The 17212-nt window shown below is 34.2% G+C and overlaps 1 protein-coding gene across 1 annotated transcript in view; it reads right to left on the reverse strand.

Moving 5' to 3' along the window:
• The window catches only part of ADAMTSL1 (ADAMTS like 1), a 386862-nt gene that overhangs the window by 280131 nt on the left and 89519 nt on the right, over positions 1-17212 (reverse strand). Inside the window, exon 4 of the mRNA XM_051987060.1 lies at positions 6219-6455. Coding sequence (XP_051843020.1) covers positions 6219-6455 — 237 coding nt within the window. The remainder of the gene's footprint in view (positions 1-6218; positions 6456-17212) is intronic.

The following is a 17212-nucleotide window of genomic DNA, read 5'->3' on the forward strand; positions in this document are numbered from 1 at the left end:
TAGATATAGATACACACACACACAAACACACACACACACACACACACACACACACATATATACACGTACACTATATACGTGTATATATACACTATATATATGAAACTATATATAACACATGCATATGTGTGTGTGTGTGTGTGTGTGTGTGTGTCTGTGCATTTCAAACCTTAAAGTGCTATGTAAAACCTATTGTTATTATTAAGACAAAATTATCTAAGGCATGGATATAAAATTATTTTTATCATCAAAATCAATGAAGAAGAATTCAATCCCTTACAATATACAAGGCAATGTGCTAAGTCCTAGGGCTACAAAAACAACTAGCTAACACATATATAGTACCTACTACATGCCAAGGAACTGTGTTAAACATTTTATAAATATTATCTCATTTAATCCTCACAACAATCCTAGGAGGTAGGTGCTGTTGTTATTCTTATTTTACAGATAAGAAAATTGAAGCAAACAGATGTGAAGGGATTTGCCCAACATCACACAGTTGGTGTCTGAGGATGAATCTGAATCTTCCTGACTCAATGTCTGATGCCCGCTCCATGGAATCATATAGCAACTCATAAAAAAAAAAAATTTACATTCTACTGACATGTAAAAAATCCTTACACATTTTGTAAAGCAATTGAAATGATAATAAATGTTGTTAAATATTCCACACTAGAAATTGTTAAAAGATAACAGAGAAGATAAATTGCCTTTTAGCCTTGAGAGAGAAGCATCGATTTCTAGTTTGTAATATATATTTTGCTCAAATTTTATAAATTGTAATCAAAAATTAGAAAATTGTTATTTCAAAAACTTTTTTAAAAGTTTTTTTTATCTGAAGTTAAAACCATCCAGTACTTGCAACAATCATATCTCACTTTCAGTTTTTACTATTTAAAATTTCAAATTTAGAATACATATTTATTTTGCGGTCTATAATGATATAGCTTAGGCAAGGCCACATAAATATCTGTCATTTGTAAGAAAAAATATTTATTTTATGAAGGCTCATTATATCATCTCTCTAGGACACAATTTAGTTAATGGTAGAACAAAATTAATTGGCCAAAGGAAGATGTGATATGAAGATGGAAAGAATGACAACATAATATTGCAACATGATATGCACCTTAAAAGGCACTGACTTAGATTTAGACAATTTAGAACTGGGACCTTTGAAATTATCTAATGCAATTGTATTCCTCATTTTGCTAATGAAGAAACCAAGATCATATAGGGCAAAATTGGTCCTAAGCTAGAATTAAGTGTCAAGCAAAAATAAATTGATATCTTTACATTGTAAATAATAAAACACAGAATTAAGAATATGAGTTGTTTGCACTCTGTGATAGTGTAGCGTTATGCTTGAGGTACGGTTTGGACAGGAAACCTTGGGGTGACAGGTGAGGGAGGTCAGAGCCTGGCCACTGGGCCACCGACCTCGGGTAAGGGAGTCAGTAGCTTGGGAACTTCTCTCTGGACCTTGTGCTTGAATTTTAGAACTCTGACCCAGTCTGCTGCAGGGAGCTTGATTCTTCTTCCTCCTCAGGATTACAGACCCTAGTTTGAGTTTGGGTCTGGGAGTTTGGGTGAGTGGGGGGATGAGGTGGGGTGCTGGGTGGGGAAGAGAACTTGTTTTCTGCGTAATCTTTTCTGTCTGAAAGGGTTAAAAAGAAGGCTAAAAACCTGGCTTCTGGGCCCCTTCTGGGCTTTGGGGCTCTTTTCTCACTCTGGCTTTGTCCCCTGGAAAGACAGCTGAAACTGCCTCTCCTTCCCTCCTCCTGTTTATATCTTGGCTCTCTGACTTACAGAAGGTCCTTCTATATTTAAGATTCTAAATATAATGATTTCGAATTTGCTGTGTTACTGTGTACACTCTTTAGGCCACTGTGAAGCTGGCTGAGTAACGCCAGGCAAATCATTTAAACTCTCTGAGGCTATTACCTTATCTGTAAAGTGAAGAGATTGCACTCAATGACCCCTCCCAATTCTAAATGTGTGACCACTTGATCCCATGATTTTAAGACTGAAAAACAAAGTCACAGGGGGAAGAGGGGGGAACTAACCAGTCAGAGTGACTTGCTTCCTCTCCTAAAAGCATAAAGCATTTTATGTAGTAATTAATTTTTTTGCCTGTTCTCTTTAGATTTCTTCATATGCTAGCCTCTAATAGCATTTCAACAGAAAAAAGGTAACTATATCAAAACTAAAAGAAACATGCAGTCAAAATATACTAAACCTTAGTTTGAAGTTCCTTTCTGAGGAACAGAGATGCCAAAAGTAATTTTGCAAAAATATTTATTTTTGAACCAGCTTCCAGTCTGGAGCTGCCAAAGGGCTTTGTGTTTTCTGTCTAAGGACCAACAGTGTCAAAGAGGTTGATTATCAAAAGGCTGGCCACAAATATCAGAGATTTTTCACACACAGTGAATCCTGAAAGCATCTACTCAAGCATGGAAAGAGTTGTGATCTCCATTGATGGAGGGAGAGTTCACACGAGTAACATCCAAAATCCTTTAAGTATCAGAATAGATTTATTTCTAAATATGGATGTCAGTCTTTTTTATCCAGAAGAACTAGAATAAAATTTAGGAGGATGCCCAAAGGAGGAATAAGCATCTGTTATTCTAATTGGAGGATTATTTGAGATTGTGACTAACCCAGGAAAAGGCAGTTCTCTTTTTTCTTCTTGAAACAGGGGGAGAGATGGAATACTGTGAGAAATGAGAAGCCCTCCTTGAGGGTAAAATCTCTCTTCATTAAAATTTTTTTTTTCCTTTGGTGCTTAGTACATTGATTGATATACGGTGAGAGCTTAGTAATTTTTAAAATTTAATCATAAATATGTAATGAATAGTTTTAATAAAAATTTTATAATTGTTTAGTTTTAATTAATGAGCTATTCTGATATTTACACTTGCCAGTGTTTCACTACATGTTTATCATAGATTGAATTATAAACAGTAGGTGCTTAAGAGATGTTTGTTGAATTTAACTATACAGAATTTAGAACGTGCACACTGTAGCATGATGCTAACAATTCACTGTCTTAATTTAAACAAAACTGAATAGCAATATTCAGAAACAAAAATCCCCAATAGAGAGGTAGCATTTTATAGAAGATAAAACATCAACCTCAACATCAGGAAGACATGGCTTTAAGTCTTCCCTGTGATACCTACTGACTTATGAACCTAGGTACCAATTTTCTTAGTGTTCCAGGAAATTCCATAAACCAATTCATTATAGAAGAGGCACCTAGGTGGTGCAGTGGATAAACTGCCAAACTTGAAATTGGGAAGATCTGAATTCAAATTTGGCCTCAGACACTAGCTGAGTGATCCTTGGCAAATCACTTAACCATGTTTGGTCAGTTTCTACTTTTGTAAAAGTTGTTGAAGGTTTTTTAAAAAAAGATATATGTTTATTACTTTGTGTTAAATTTAGTTTTAAAATTAAAAAAAGGACACCTATTTAGTTTAGTAAATCATGTTACTTCTAAGCATAAAAGTCATAAGCTAATTGTTAAAGGATATGTAAAGATTTTGAAGATGTTCTAATAATCCTTTGGGAGGTCACAAGAAATTTCCACTTAGTTTCAATATATTCTCTATGCAATCACAATAACAATATAAATTTAATGTAAATTTAAATTTAATGTAAAGAAGACGGGGAGTATTTTGTTTTATCAAAATCATGATGTTGTTAATGCCTATTTCCTCAGTTTCTCTGGACATGATTGTGTCTATTATATGCAAATGGTCCATTAAAATATTCTATTGAAATATATTTAGATGTGCTAGAGTCAACTTGGTTGTAGAAAATGTCCTCCTGAACTTTTAAAGTTTCTTTTGTCACTTTTATTTTAAATGACAAATATTCCAAACCTTCATTGGATTTGTGAGCCCACCAATGTGGAGATGACATTCAACAAAAGCAGATTGCAATCCAGAAGTCATTGCCTAGTCTGAATGATTCTCATCCATTTCTCTCCACATGGTAAGTTTAACTGCAATTTCTCACTTTTACATTGTACAGATTTCTTGATGGAATACCTAAAGCTACTTTTCCTATATAGGATACAACCAACTACATATTACACAGAAGGTATTATTGACTAACCGTAGGATAGGGGATTCCTTTTGTAACTATGAAAAGTAAAAGAATTCCTAGATGAGGGACAAAGTGGTTATAAAAGATGATATAGACAGATCTACTTAGGTAATTTAAAAAAATGATTTTGCAGATATTAGATCAATGCAGAAAGAGAAGCTGCCAAATAGGAAAACATCTCTGCATCAAATAATTCTGATAAAAGTCTATAGTATACAATGAATTGATACAAAGACATAAGACTAAGAAATGTTGTCCAACAGATGAATGTTTAAAAGTTTGAATAGTATCTAAAAGAAGAAATGAATGATGAAAAACACATGAAATAAATCTTCCAAATTACTACTAAGAAAAATACAAATTAAATAACAGTAAATAATTTTCATCTCATAAAGTTGTAAAAAATGATAAAAGAAAGAAATAGCAAGGACAGATGGATGGTGCAGTAGATGGAGCATGGGCCCTGAAGTCAGGAGGACCTGAATTCAAACAACATCAGACACAACACTTATTAGTTGTGTGACCTTAGGCAAGTCATTTTAACCCCAATTGCCTCATATAAATGAATAAAACATTAAAAAACAAAAACAAAAACAAAAAAAACACAAAAAACAAGAACAAAACATCTAGACAGAAGACTGTGGGAACTGAGTATGGCTCACAATATAGTATTTTCACTCTTTTAGTATTTTCACTCTTTTTGTTGTTGCTTGCTTGCATGTTGTTTTCTCATTTTTTCCTTTTTGATCTGATTTTTCTTGTGCATCATGATAATTGTGGAAATATATATAGAAGAACTGCACATGTTTAACATATATTGCCTTACTTGCTGTCTAGGGGAGGGAGTGGAGGGAAGGGAGGGAAATATTAGGAAGACAAGGTTTTGCAAGGGTGAATGCTGAAAATTATCTATGTATATGTTTTGAAAATAAAAAGCTTTAATTAAAAAAAGAAGAAAAAAAGAAATAGCACATATTACAGGGGCTGGAAAAAGGTAGGTATATTAATATACTATTAGGAAAAATGTGTTCTGGTCTAACCATTCTTGAAAATATTTTTGAATTCAATGAGAAAAGAACTAAACTAATTATTCCCTTTAATCATTATTGGATATATATGCTCTGTTGTCATCAAAAATAGAGTGAAAAGTATCAAGTACATGAAGATATTCATTGTTGCACCTTATATGGTGCAGTAAATTGGAAACAAAGTAAGTGCCAACAGACTGGGAACTGCCTGAATAAACCAAATATTGTGATTTTTGAATGAAATATAGCACTGTAACTATTGCACTGTGACAAAACAATAAAAAGATTTCAGAGGAACAGAGAAAATATTTGTATTATTGGAGAATGAAAATAACAGCATCCGGAGATTATCAGGCAGTGTGGGATGTCAAAAGTGTGGCCAGGAGACTGAGACCCAGATCTTGGATCTACTACTCTATTGGATCTAGTACAATATTGGACAAATCACTTAATCTCTATGGGTCTGAGTTTTCTCATCTACAAAATAGAGACAGGGCTAGCTGACTTCTCAGGTCACTTCCAGTTCAATATCTATGCTTTTATAATTCTAATGTGAAAGAAAATGATACCAAAAAACAGGCAAAATCAGATGCAGTGTAATATTTGTTCTTAGTTTCAGAGAACAGATAAAAAATGTTTTGCTCTCCTGGATGCTCCTCCATGATTCTGGTTATGGGAAAAACTTAGCATGTGCTGTTGGCTCATTTTCATTAGCTCTTTTTCTTTGTTACAAAAGAATGGATTAGATGTTGGGGAGGATGAATAAAACAAACAAACAAAGGCAATAGTAACATGAATAAACAAGAAGCTAAGAACTAAAAATAAGTATTTATATGAAATATTCAATATTTTATTTTCTCATTTTCAGGTAAAAATTAAGGAATTTATAGGGAGTAACTTTTAGGGAATTTCTTACAACACTTTTATCAGCCAAAAAGTAATTGAATTCTCAAAGTGGGAAGTATTGGATAAAACAAAGACTAAGTAAATTAGAGGGGAATATGCGGGAATTTCCATAAAGCCATGGGGAACAATAGTGTTCTAAATATTATGAGTTAAATACTTAGTACTTACCTGACATAAACCACTAATACACATGTCCAGTGATTCTGTGTAGCATCGCGTACCATCTAAAACTTTAGGGGCTAATTCAACAATAAGGCTGGTCCCTTTGGCCTGGCACTTCAGAGAACATGGGTTGTCAGGGTCATTTGACACAGGTAGCCATTCATAAAATTGGCCGTGATACTTAACATCATTGTGAGCAGAGCATTGCTGAGCCCGAAAATCTCCTGCTTCTGGAGGGCAGTCCTGGAGAGGTAAGGAGAAGAGCAGAGGGTTATGATACATTCCAAACTAGTAAATGTGGGGTCCTTATTCTTATAAAAATGTTGCAGCTGTTTGGCCTTTATAAAGTACTAATAGAAAAAACAAGGTCACTGGTCAATAGATTGCACATTCCCAATCTCATGAGAGAGATGATATGATTATTCAGTTCTTGGAAAAGACTAGCAGTGATTCTGGAAATTAACTTTTTCTAGTATGTGTGTATATGCTTGTGCAATGTAAGCTCTTTTAAGGACAAATACATGTAATTAAAATATAAATATATATATATTTATATCTATATAGGTATATGTGCATATATGTATAGATGTATAATTTTTGTAGCTTCAGAGCATAACACAGAGCCTTACATATAGTAGGTCCTCAATAAATATTTGTTGAATGCAATTGGCCATTTGGTTTCTCAATTCTGCAACGCTTCTGATTTTCTGTTGTTCAGTTCTGTCACTCATTGTGACCACATTTGGGTGTTTTGTTTTTGTTTGTTTTTGGTAAAGCACTTTGCTATTTCTTTCTCTAGCTCATTTTGCAGATAGAAAAAACTGAGGCAAATAATATCGTTCCTGGATCACACGGCTAGTAAGTGCCTGAGGTCAGATTTGAACTCAAAAAGATGAGTCTTGTAACTCTAGACCTGACAGTTTAATTACTGTATCACCTAATTGCCTTAGTCAGCTTTATATCAGCTTCACAATCATACCTACACATAGCAGGATTAGAAGTCCTCAGAACTCTTCTAGTTAAATCATACATAAAGTAGACCATCTTCTTCACAAACATCTTTGACAAGTATCAAGCCATCATTTTTAAGGGGCACTAGCTACTTCCCAAGGCAGCTCATAACAGTTGGGGTGACTCTTTGGGTTAAAAATCTGTTTCTTATACCATACCAAAATCTGTTTCCCCAGAATCACCAATACTCAACTGCTGAACCCATTAAACTTGGGCTAACAGTCAATTAATGAACATTTGTGCTGGTGATTGATAATAATCCTTCCTCATGAGAAGCTGATATATATATATATATATATGTATATATATATATATTTTTTTTCCCCTATATCATTTTTTGGAGGTTTGAGCCACTAATGAAATCTGGTTAGCTAGAAGATATAGTGGATAGAGTATTGGGCTATATAATCAGGAAGATCTGAGTTCAATTATGACCCTAGACTCATTAGCTGGTAAATCTTGTCCAAAAAAGTAAATCTCTGAAAATTATAATAGACTAAAGAAAACTCAATGAATTCATGAGATAGTAAGAAATTTTATAACAAAATAAAAAAAATTGGAAAAAACAAACAAACTTGGGTAACAGATAAAGGAGAATATATTTATGTATTTAGACTAATCCCTTGAAAGCCATAATAAAAAAAAAAAAACTTAGATATTACATTTAAGAAACAAATGCAACCTGGCCAAATCTATTAGAACCAGAGGCAAAGCAAAGATAGAAAGAATGTCCCCAGTCACCTACCAAAAGGAATGAACCAGAATGGAAATGTTCCAGCAAAGACACAATTAAAATCTGATGGTTTTACATCAAAGAAAATATCTGCAAGCATGCAGAAGCAGTTCAAATACTAATTTCAGGATCACAAAAGAGTCTGAAGCTCCTACTAAAAACAAGAAAAGATCTAGAAATGTATTTTTTTAAACAAAAGATTGAAAACCAAGAATAATACTCTACAAATCAGAATAATTCTCAAAGGGAGGTGGGATTTGGAGAGTAATGAACTTTTAATGAACTAGACTACAAGAGTCTAGAGAAACCTGGGAAAATAAGTTTATTTGGGCAATTGGAAGGAATATGATAATGTAGTGTTAGTATTCTAATAGAGGGAGAGAAAAAAGATTCTCTTTATATATTTAATGCCTTCAAAGGGTACATTGGAAGTTAAATAAAAACAGAAGAATTTGTGTTGCATTTGTTCAATATGCCAGTGCAGAAAACCTAATATAGCCATTTACCAGAAATGTTGCCCTTAAATCTATACCTTAAGAAATCAAAGAAAAAGGAATTATCAATAGAAGATTATTTGGAGCAACTTTTGTTTTGTAGTGCCAGAGAATTGGAAAGTGTGGATGCCTATGAATTGGGGAAATGGATGAATGACTGTGATGAAATTGTGTCGTAAAAAATGACAGAGCATCATTTAGAAAAACTTTAAAGGAATAACATGAACTGATGCAGAGTGAAATAAGCAGAACTAGGATATTATTGTATGTACTATAAAGATAATCAATTGTGAAAGACTTAATTACTCTGATTAATTCAATGACTCATGACAGTTCCAAAGGACTCATGATGAAAAATGCTTTCCATCTCCAGAAAAGAACTAATGGACTCAATGAAGAATGAAGCATATTTTTGTTTCTGTATTACTTTTTCTTGTTTTTTTTAAGAAACATGAATACCATGGAAATATTTTGCATGACTTTATATGTATAATGATTATCATCTTTTTTGACTTCTCAATAGTTAAAGGAGGTAGTGAAGGGATGGAGAGAATTTGGAATTGAGAATTTAAAAAAAATTAAGATGGGATATTATATCTAGCTCTCTCTCTATATATATATATTTTGCTCTACTTTGTGTATGGAAATATTCTTTTTTAGTATTTTAGTCCAGAATTTTTTTAAAGGGAAGTGAGTAAAGGTGTGTTAGAGATCCTATGTTTGGGCAAAAAAGAAAGAGTGGGAAAAGATAAGCTCTTTTGCTTTAGCATTCCTTTGCAGCACTGATTAGAGAAGACAAACATGTGCCTAACACATAAGTGACATTAGAGGAAATCTGAAATTCACTCACTGCCTTAATTGACAGAAGGTTAAAAAAATCATAGAATTAGTAGGATCATAAATTTAGGAAAATAATTTGGGGAGTAGTTCTGGGAGAGAAAAGGAGAAGACAGCAAAGAAATTCTGATAACTAATGTTGAAGCATGCTTCCTTTTACTAAGCAGAGAATTAGTGGACTATTAGATACAGACTGAGCCATAAATTATTAGACAAAGCCAATGTGTTGGTTTGCTTTGTTTAGCTATCTCCTTTATTCCATGGTAAACTTCTATTAGGGCAGTGAGTAAAAAGGAGTCATTGTAAAGAAACAGTGATGAAGGCAGGGGAGAAGCTAGGGGAAAAAAAAGAATGGCAAACAAACAAAGAAAGAATGGATTGGACTAGACAGCCTTTGAAGTTTTACTTTCCTTTAGATCTATGATAATACAGAAACTGTCATTCTGATAGTTCTAGTATATGAGGTTTCCTTTTTCCTGAAATTTACTTTGAATTTAAATGACAACTCCTAGGATACAAAATCTGCTTATTTTAAAGAAAGTTCATGCTTTTTCTAATATTTTACTATTTATCAAGTAGCTGATGTCCTTTTAAAGCAAAACACGCTTATAGTTTCAAAGATCTTTTGTTTTTGATGTTTATATGTACTTTCCATATTCTCCTACAGTGCTTTAGTGAGGAATAAATCTAAAACTGATGGCTTTGTTAGTGAAATACATGCTATGACAAAAGCTATCAAGCTGGAAAGTCTTTAAATATAGGTTCTGCAATGGAATCTGTCTGTCACCTGAGGATCAGGCCAGCTAAGTTCATCACCACATGATAAATTTTTTCAGGCATAGCAAATTTATTAATTCATCTAAGGCAAAGAGGGGTTTTGATATGGGCCAACTGAAGGAGGACCGATGCCAATGAAATCATGGATGCCTGAAGTATTACATCTGCACCCAGAGTACTGAAGCACAGGTACTGAACAGAAAGAATACCATGTGAAGATTATTCATGGTTGGGAAACAAATTGAGTGGTGAAGCTTGAATGATTTTACATATGGCTTTGAAATTGTTTAAATGAAATATTTGGAATATTTGGTTCTTACGTGATCTCTAATAATACAGGACAGTGGTTTTTATAATTATGATATTGCTAATAATGATATCAAGATCAATGTCTGACATTTACAAGCCACTTTTCATCCTAAAATTTCACAAGGCATTTTATTACTTATCCATACAACAGTGATGGTGAGGTCATGTCTAAATATATGAGGTAAAGAAGAGAATTCATGCAATTATTTGGATCAAGCAGACTTCAAGACCCTCAATACTCTTGCCTCAATTATCTGGAAATGGCAATGAGCCAATTAAAAGGTGATGCAAGCAGTTGATTTTGCTTTTCGTCCAAGAAGTAAGGGAAAAAAAACCCACTAAGAGACCACATAGTATATAGTAGAGATCATTTTATAAATTCTTCTGCCTCTGAGAGCAGAGTCGGGTTTAATCACTGGACTCATAATGCAATTCAGAGTGCCAAATCAGATCCTTCTGTTTGCTTCAGCCATTCTACTTTGTAGCTTTATTAAAACACACATAAACGTAAGTGTATATGTCTGTGTGCGTGTGTGTATGTGTGAGAGAGGCAGAAATCCTTCCCTTCTCCCAAACAGTATCTCCAGAACTGAAATCCTTATCCATTTAAACTGTTTGACAGAATTTGTTGACTCCTTCGAATCTGAAAATAAATTAAATAAATATGGCTCAAATATAACAACTTTGCAGGATACTAAAGATGACAGAGTTGAAATGTTAATACATTTAGACTTTCACTTTTGTGACAAAAGCAGTAAAACAGCTTGAAAGAAAGTCTAAGAGAGGATCAGTATGGAAAGAGATTCACATTTGCACCTCACATGTGGTTTGGGGAATGTCTTGTTGCATGCTTTATGAACTTTGAGGGTCATAGTGCCTGAGAAGACCTTTTCTCCTTTGTAATACCACTGTCTTTTCTTCTGTCCATGTTTTTGCAAGGGTGGGAAAATATATTTTGCTAAGTTGAGAATGACTTAAAACCTAGAGTTCAGAGTTTAAAACTGAACTCGAACCTTTGTAATGTTTGAGTTTATTTGTACTTGGCAAAATGCAACTTCCTGTTTTAAGAAAAAAAGACTTAAGAAGGCTTATAAAACAGGTTCAGAAAGCTTCTTGGACATCAAATAGCTCTTACAAAATAACATTTTGATGATTTAAGTGTAAATGAATCAGAAACATATGAATCAAATTTCCCTTGAAATACACATGTTTAAAAATTAAGGGAAGAAGGACTTGGCTAAAGGAGCTTTTGTTGGACCCAAAACATCTGAAATATAGTTCAAGACACTCGATGAACCCAAAATGCAGCTGGGTTAATTCACCCAGCTGCAAACTGGAAACTCAAGGAAAGCATGGTAGTTCCATCCTCACTTCCTGTTCTTCTTTTAAAAAGAAAGAGGAAAGAAAGAAGGAAAGAAGAAGAAAGGAAGGAGGAAGGGAGGGAAAGAAAGGAGAAAAAGAGAAAGAGTCAGATATAAAACTTAAGTATCTTAAACTTGTCTCACAAGCAGCTTGGGAAAAGCTTTATGGATAGCTTTCTAGATGTCTTTCACATCTCAGTTTACAATACATATGTCTACTAGACATTTGTTGTGGCCGTGAGATGTTTTCCAATAATGAATATGGGATATGGAATTATGCAAAACAAACAGAAAGTGAAATTTCTACTCTCAATGACAGGTATGTGGAGAGCCTAAAATAAGCAATAGGAATAAATATATTTCAATATTTACTTACTGAAGGATTGGTGTAAAGAATAACTTGATCCCCCCAAAACAAGGATAATGTGGACTTAATACAATTAATTCTACTCATCCTTTGGAATGGATTGCTTCAGGATGCAGTGGGTTTCCTCTCACTGGAGGACTTTAGTTAAAGGCTGCATATCTAGGCTACTGGCCTGGTGTATATTAGGTAGGATTCTTGGTCACATGTGGGAGGATCCTGACGACCCCTGAACTTTCTTCCAACTAAAATCCTGCGATTTGCTTCTATTCTGAACTCATTTTATTGACCTTATGAAGAATAAAATATGCAGGCACTTATTTAAAAAGTCTTCTTCCCCTTTTCTAATGACCCTTCCTCTCTTCTCCCCCAGAAAAAAAATTAATTTGACAGATGATACATGGAATATCAAAGGCTGGAGAGAAGATTCCCCAATGTCCTGTTATTTTAGATTTTCTAAATATGCATTCAAGTGAGAAAGCTAGGAGTGGACACAGAGCAATAGACAACCATTAAAGAAGCATTCAAACACTGGGCTATACTATTAGTATATTTTACTTCAAGAAAATTTGCTTTATTTAAAACAGTAAAGGTACTTATAAGTGCCCCAGTTTGACCATTCTAGTAACAGCACCCCTTTCTCTATAATTTTAAAACACCTAATCCCAGTGTTAAAGCTTCCTTCTTAAAAAACACAAAAACAAAACCTGACCTTTTATTTGCCCTCACTATAATTCATAAAATCCATGGAGTCCTGCCATATATGAATCCAATTCAAAACAATTTCTGGTTAATCAACTAGCCAGTGGAAAAGATAAGATGAATCCCAGATGTCCCTTGATGATGATAGGTATATCGGATTACAGTATGGGACAAAACAAGGTCAGCCTTTTAAAAGTTTATTTAATGGGCAAAATATAAAAGATTACCTCAAAGCAGCTAAGGTAGAAGCATTCAATGGACTTTTAAAATGAGTTTTAAAAAATACAATATATAATAACAAAGCCAAGAGTGGTTTTCTTATTTCTTCTTTTCTATCTTGTTAAAGTGGAAATTTCCTTCCATAAGTTTACACTGCCTTCCACCTCTGATTCAAATATTTAACAGTTGACCTATTTTGTTGACTTGACTGTTTTATAAAACCTATTTGATGAGTATCAGAATATAAATGCCATATTTTCACTCTGTGTTTCTACTCAAGAGTCATTTAACACATGATAACATCAAGAAAATACTAGAAAAGGAACCTTGAGAAAATGACACTTCTAGAAATTTAAAAATGTATTCATCCATCTTTTCCACTTATTTCATTTTTTTTTCATTAGAAATTACCAGTTTTTATTACTTAATTTGAAGGATCATAGATTGGGGGTTGGAAGGCCCCCTTGGCGGCCAATAAGACAATAATATCATTAATGGCATAGATGAGGACTTGTATATGATCAAACAGCTAGTAAGTATCTGTGAAGATCTGGATCCAGGCCCTCCTGACTTATCTTCCTCATAACTTCAATGAGATACATTATACCCTGCCACCTTTTCACATTATTCTCCTTAGAATAATAGGTCATTACTTTGTTAAGCATCCATCCCATCCTTCCCTTCTCCCCTAAAAAATTTATTTAACTAACTCCCTTGTGGGGAAAAAATGCATATTGAGGATAAACATTTTTTTCCCTGAAAAGCCCCAAGCTTTATTATGAAAATATTTTTTCTATAGACAAGTTAACTAAAGTACAACCTTAATGAAGGATAGAGATGATGCTATATTTTCAAAGCCATGCCAATTTCAGTCAAGTGCTACTACCTTAGAAAGTCCATGAATATTGTCCTGAGTTTAGACTATAGATATCATTCAAATATTAGCCTATTAGCTGAGTTTGAGAGGCTCATCACCCAGGTAGCCATCACAGAATCAATTCTATTGGGAAGGGGAAAAGAATAAATAGTTTTTAAAGCACCTAATATGTGCCAAGCACAGGGCTAAACCTCCAGCAACTCACCAAAGCCATCTATTAAGTCATAAAGACTTTGCAATCAACATTAGTGCATTTGGGTATTCATAGTAATGATTTCTGAAGTGTCTATATAAATATAGGCAGGTGTTTTACTATAATTCTCAAATTACAGATCATGAAAATGATGCTCAGAAAGGTTGACATGAATGATTCATCCGTACCCACAGTGAGGGAATGGCAGAACAGTATCCCCTGAGGTGTCTAATTCTCACGTTAACGTGCTAGAGAAGGAGTAAGATGATCCTTTTATATACCAAAGGCCATTGCCTCATTTTATGTTTCATGGGAAAATACTTAAGAATGAATCACAAATGATATTTGTTTTTCATTATATCATGACCTGGTAGGGAATGAATTTTCTCCATAGTTTTTGGCACTATAATATTACATAATATTTATACAAAGGGATGAAAAGTGAAATAATTAGAGCTAGGAGAACAATTTGCATGACTTACAACAATGTAAATTAAAGGTGTTAAACATGTAAAACTCCTGAATGTAGCCTGAACCTGATTAAAATTTAATTGTGAAATATTTAGCAAAATAAATAAAAATAGAACATAGGTAATATCAATATGTGGTTTTCTAAGTCAATATACAATCCCTCAGGGATCCTTACTTATGGTTTAGTGGCTGCCATTTCTGTTTTAATTTGATACTCACTGATGTAAATGGAAAAAACAACAACTACAATCAATAAAAAATTAATTCTGAGGAATTATAAAGAATACTCTTGCTCCAAAGAAAGGATATGAGAAGATGTTTTCCACTTACTTCAATTTTTGGAGAGTTGGGGAGAGGGATAAAGGGTCCTTGGATATGGGCCATGATATAAAACATTAGATTTTTTTTCAACATATGTACTGATACTGACATATCTTTTATCCTCTACCTCTTTGTCTTGTTTTTGAAAAAAAAAAAAAGAACAAAAAAAATACAAAAACTCTCTTTTATAAGTGATGGTTTTTTGGGAGGAGAAAGGGAGGATTTAAGGGAAATTCCAGTGATGTTAAAAAACAAAAGATATCATAAAAATATATTTAAAACAAAAAGACATATTATCTTACTAAGTCTGGAAAAAATAAAAACAACTCAGCCAATGCTTTATATTTCATAGGCTAATGGGATTTGGAGTTTGAAGGGACCTCAGAAATAACTTAATATAAAACCTTCACTTTATAGGTGAGGAAACTTAAGTCCACAGAAGTATGGCAATTTGCCCAAATTCACACAGGTGGCAACACAGATGAGATTCCAGTGCAGGTCCCCAAATTCTTACACCCCACAGTTGGAGATTCTCTGGCTCCATATTTACTGATCATTCTGCATCACCATTATTTCATATAATAAAGTTGAGCAGTGATTTGTACCTATTCTATGTAAAAAGTTGAGTGAAATTTCCCACTCCATAAACACACATGGCTATACACACACACATATACACATATATACATCATATAAATTATTTAAAGGGGCAATATTTAACAAACAGAAAATTTTAGTTTAAGTTATTTACAATTTTATAAGTAGTTTTAATGTTCAAATGAGATAAGGTGCAGGGCTAATGTCAAGATAATAAGCTTCATTCCAAAAACTTCTGGTCTATAATATCTAGTAAATAATTTTTGCAATACTTAGAAACATCCACATCATCTTCTAAACTATGGATTTAAGAGCCTATTTGTGCATGGCTATAATAGCTGTTGTGCAGTGAAAATACGCAGACATGGACCCTGCCCTGTCTAGACAGGCTATATAGAGACAATCCTATTATACTGTAAGAGCCATTATACTGTAAGTCTCCAACAGAGTACTAAGAGCATAAGAAAGAAAAGACATTGACCTTGAGTAGTTATGTCACATTTAGGTAAAGCTCATTCAATTCTATTGGATTTAATATACTAAACACTCATTATATCAAAGGTATAGTGCTGAAGGGTAAGAAGTATGAAGACAAAAGCAAGGTAATTCTTATCTGAAAATCATATATATTCTACTTGGATTCCAATATGAACATGGATAAATATGAGGTAATTTGAAGAAGACAACACTAATCACATGCTATCTTTACAGAATGGCAACTTTCACAGAGGTGGTGATGACTGAGTTGTAACTAGACAGAAGTTAAGAATTTTGAAAGTTGAAGATGAGGAAGGAGAGAATTCCAGGCATGAAGGATGGTTTGTAGAATCACACAGGGGCAGGAGAAGGATTGTGGAGTAGAGGAGAACAGAGTAGTCCAGTTTGGCTGCATTATAGATAATGTCCCTGAAGAGAGCAATAAGGAATAAAAAGTGGGCTTGAATTCAGTCTTAATTTTTTCCCCCATTGTGAAAAGTAAAGCAGATTTTCCTGGACACCATGATTAAATGATTATGGGTCCTGAAGCAGCATGGGGTAGTGGAAATTGAATTGTATTTAGACTCTCAGCTTTGCTATTTGTTACCTACGAGACTGAGCAAATAATATCTACTCTACAATCTCCAATTTCTCCTTCTCAGTGGTAATAAGATTAAATGATTTCACAATATTTCAAGCTATAAATTTTATAATCTTTCTCAAGGGTTCCTTCCTTCCTTCTTCCCTCCCTTCCTTCCTTTCTTCCCTCTCTCCCCCCTTCTTTCCCTCCCCTCCCACTTTTCCTCCCTCTCTCTTTCCTTTCCCTCCTTCCCTTCCTTTTCCCCCTCCCCTCCTTCCTTTCTTCCTTCCCTTTTTCCCTTCCTTTCCCCCCATCCTCCCTTTTCTCCTTTCCTCCCTCCCTCCCTTCCTTTCTCCCTCCCTTCCTTTACTCCCTTTCTTTCTTCCTCCCTCCCTCTCTTCCTCCCTTCCTTCCTTCCTTCTTCCCTTCCTTTTTTCTCTCTTCCACCCTCCTTCCCTCCCTTCCTTCCTCACTCACTCCTTCCCTCCCTCCCTTCCTTCTTTTCTCCCTCCCTTTCCTCCTTCCCCTTCCTTCCTTCCTTTCTTTTTTTCCTACCTCCCTTCCTTCTTCCCTTTCTTCCTCTCTCCCTCCCTCCATCTACTACTCTTCCTGCCCTCACCTCTCTTTTCTTTGGAATAAAAGATATCTTAGAATAAAACCAGTGAGTAGATAACTAC

The sequence above is a fragment of the Antechinus flavipes genome, chromosome 1 (assembly GCF_016432865.1).
Source record: "Antechinus flavipes isolate AdamAnt ecotype Samford, QLD, Australia chromosome 1, AdamAnt_v2, whole genome shotgun sequence".
Classification (NCBI taxonomy): Eukaryota; Metazoa; Chordata; class Mammalia; order Dasyuromorphia; family Dasyuridae; genus Antechinus; species Antechinus flavipes.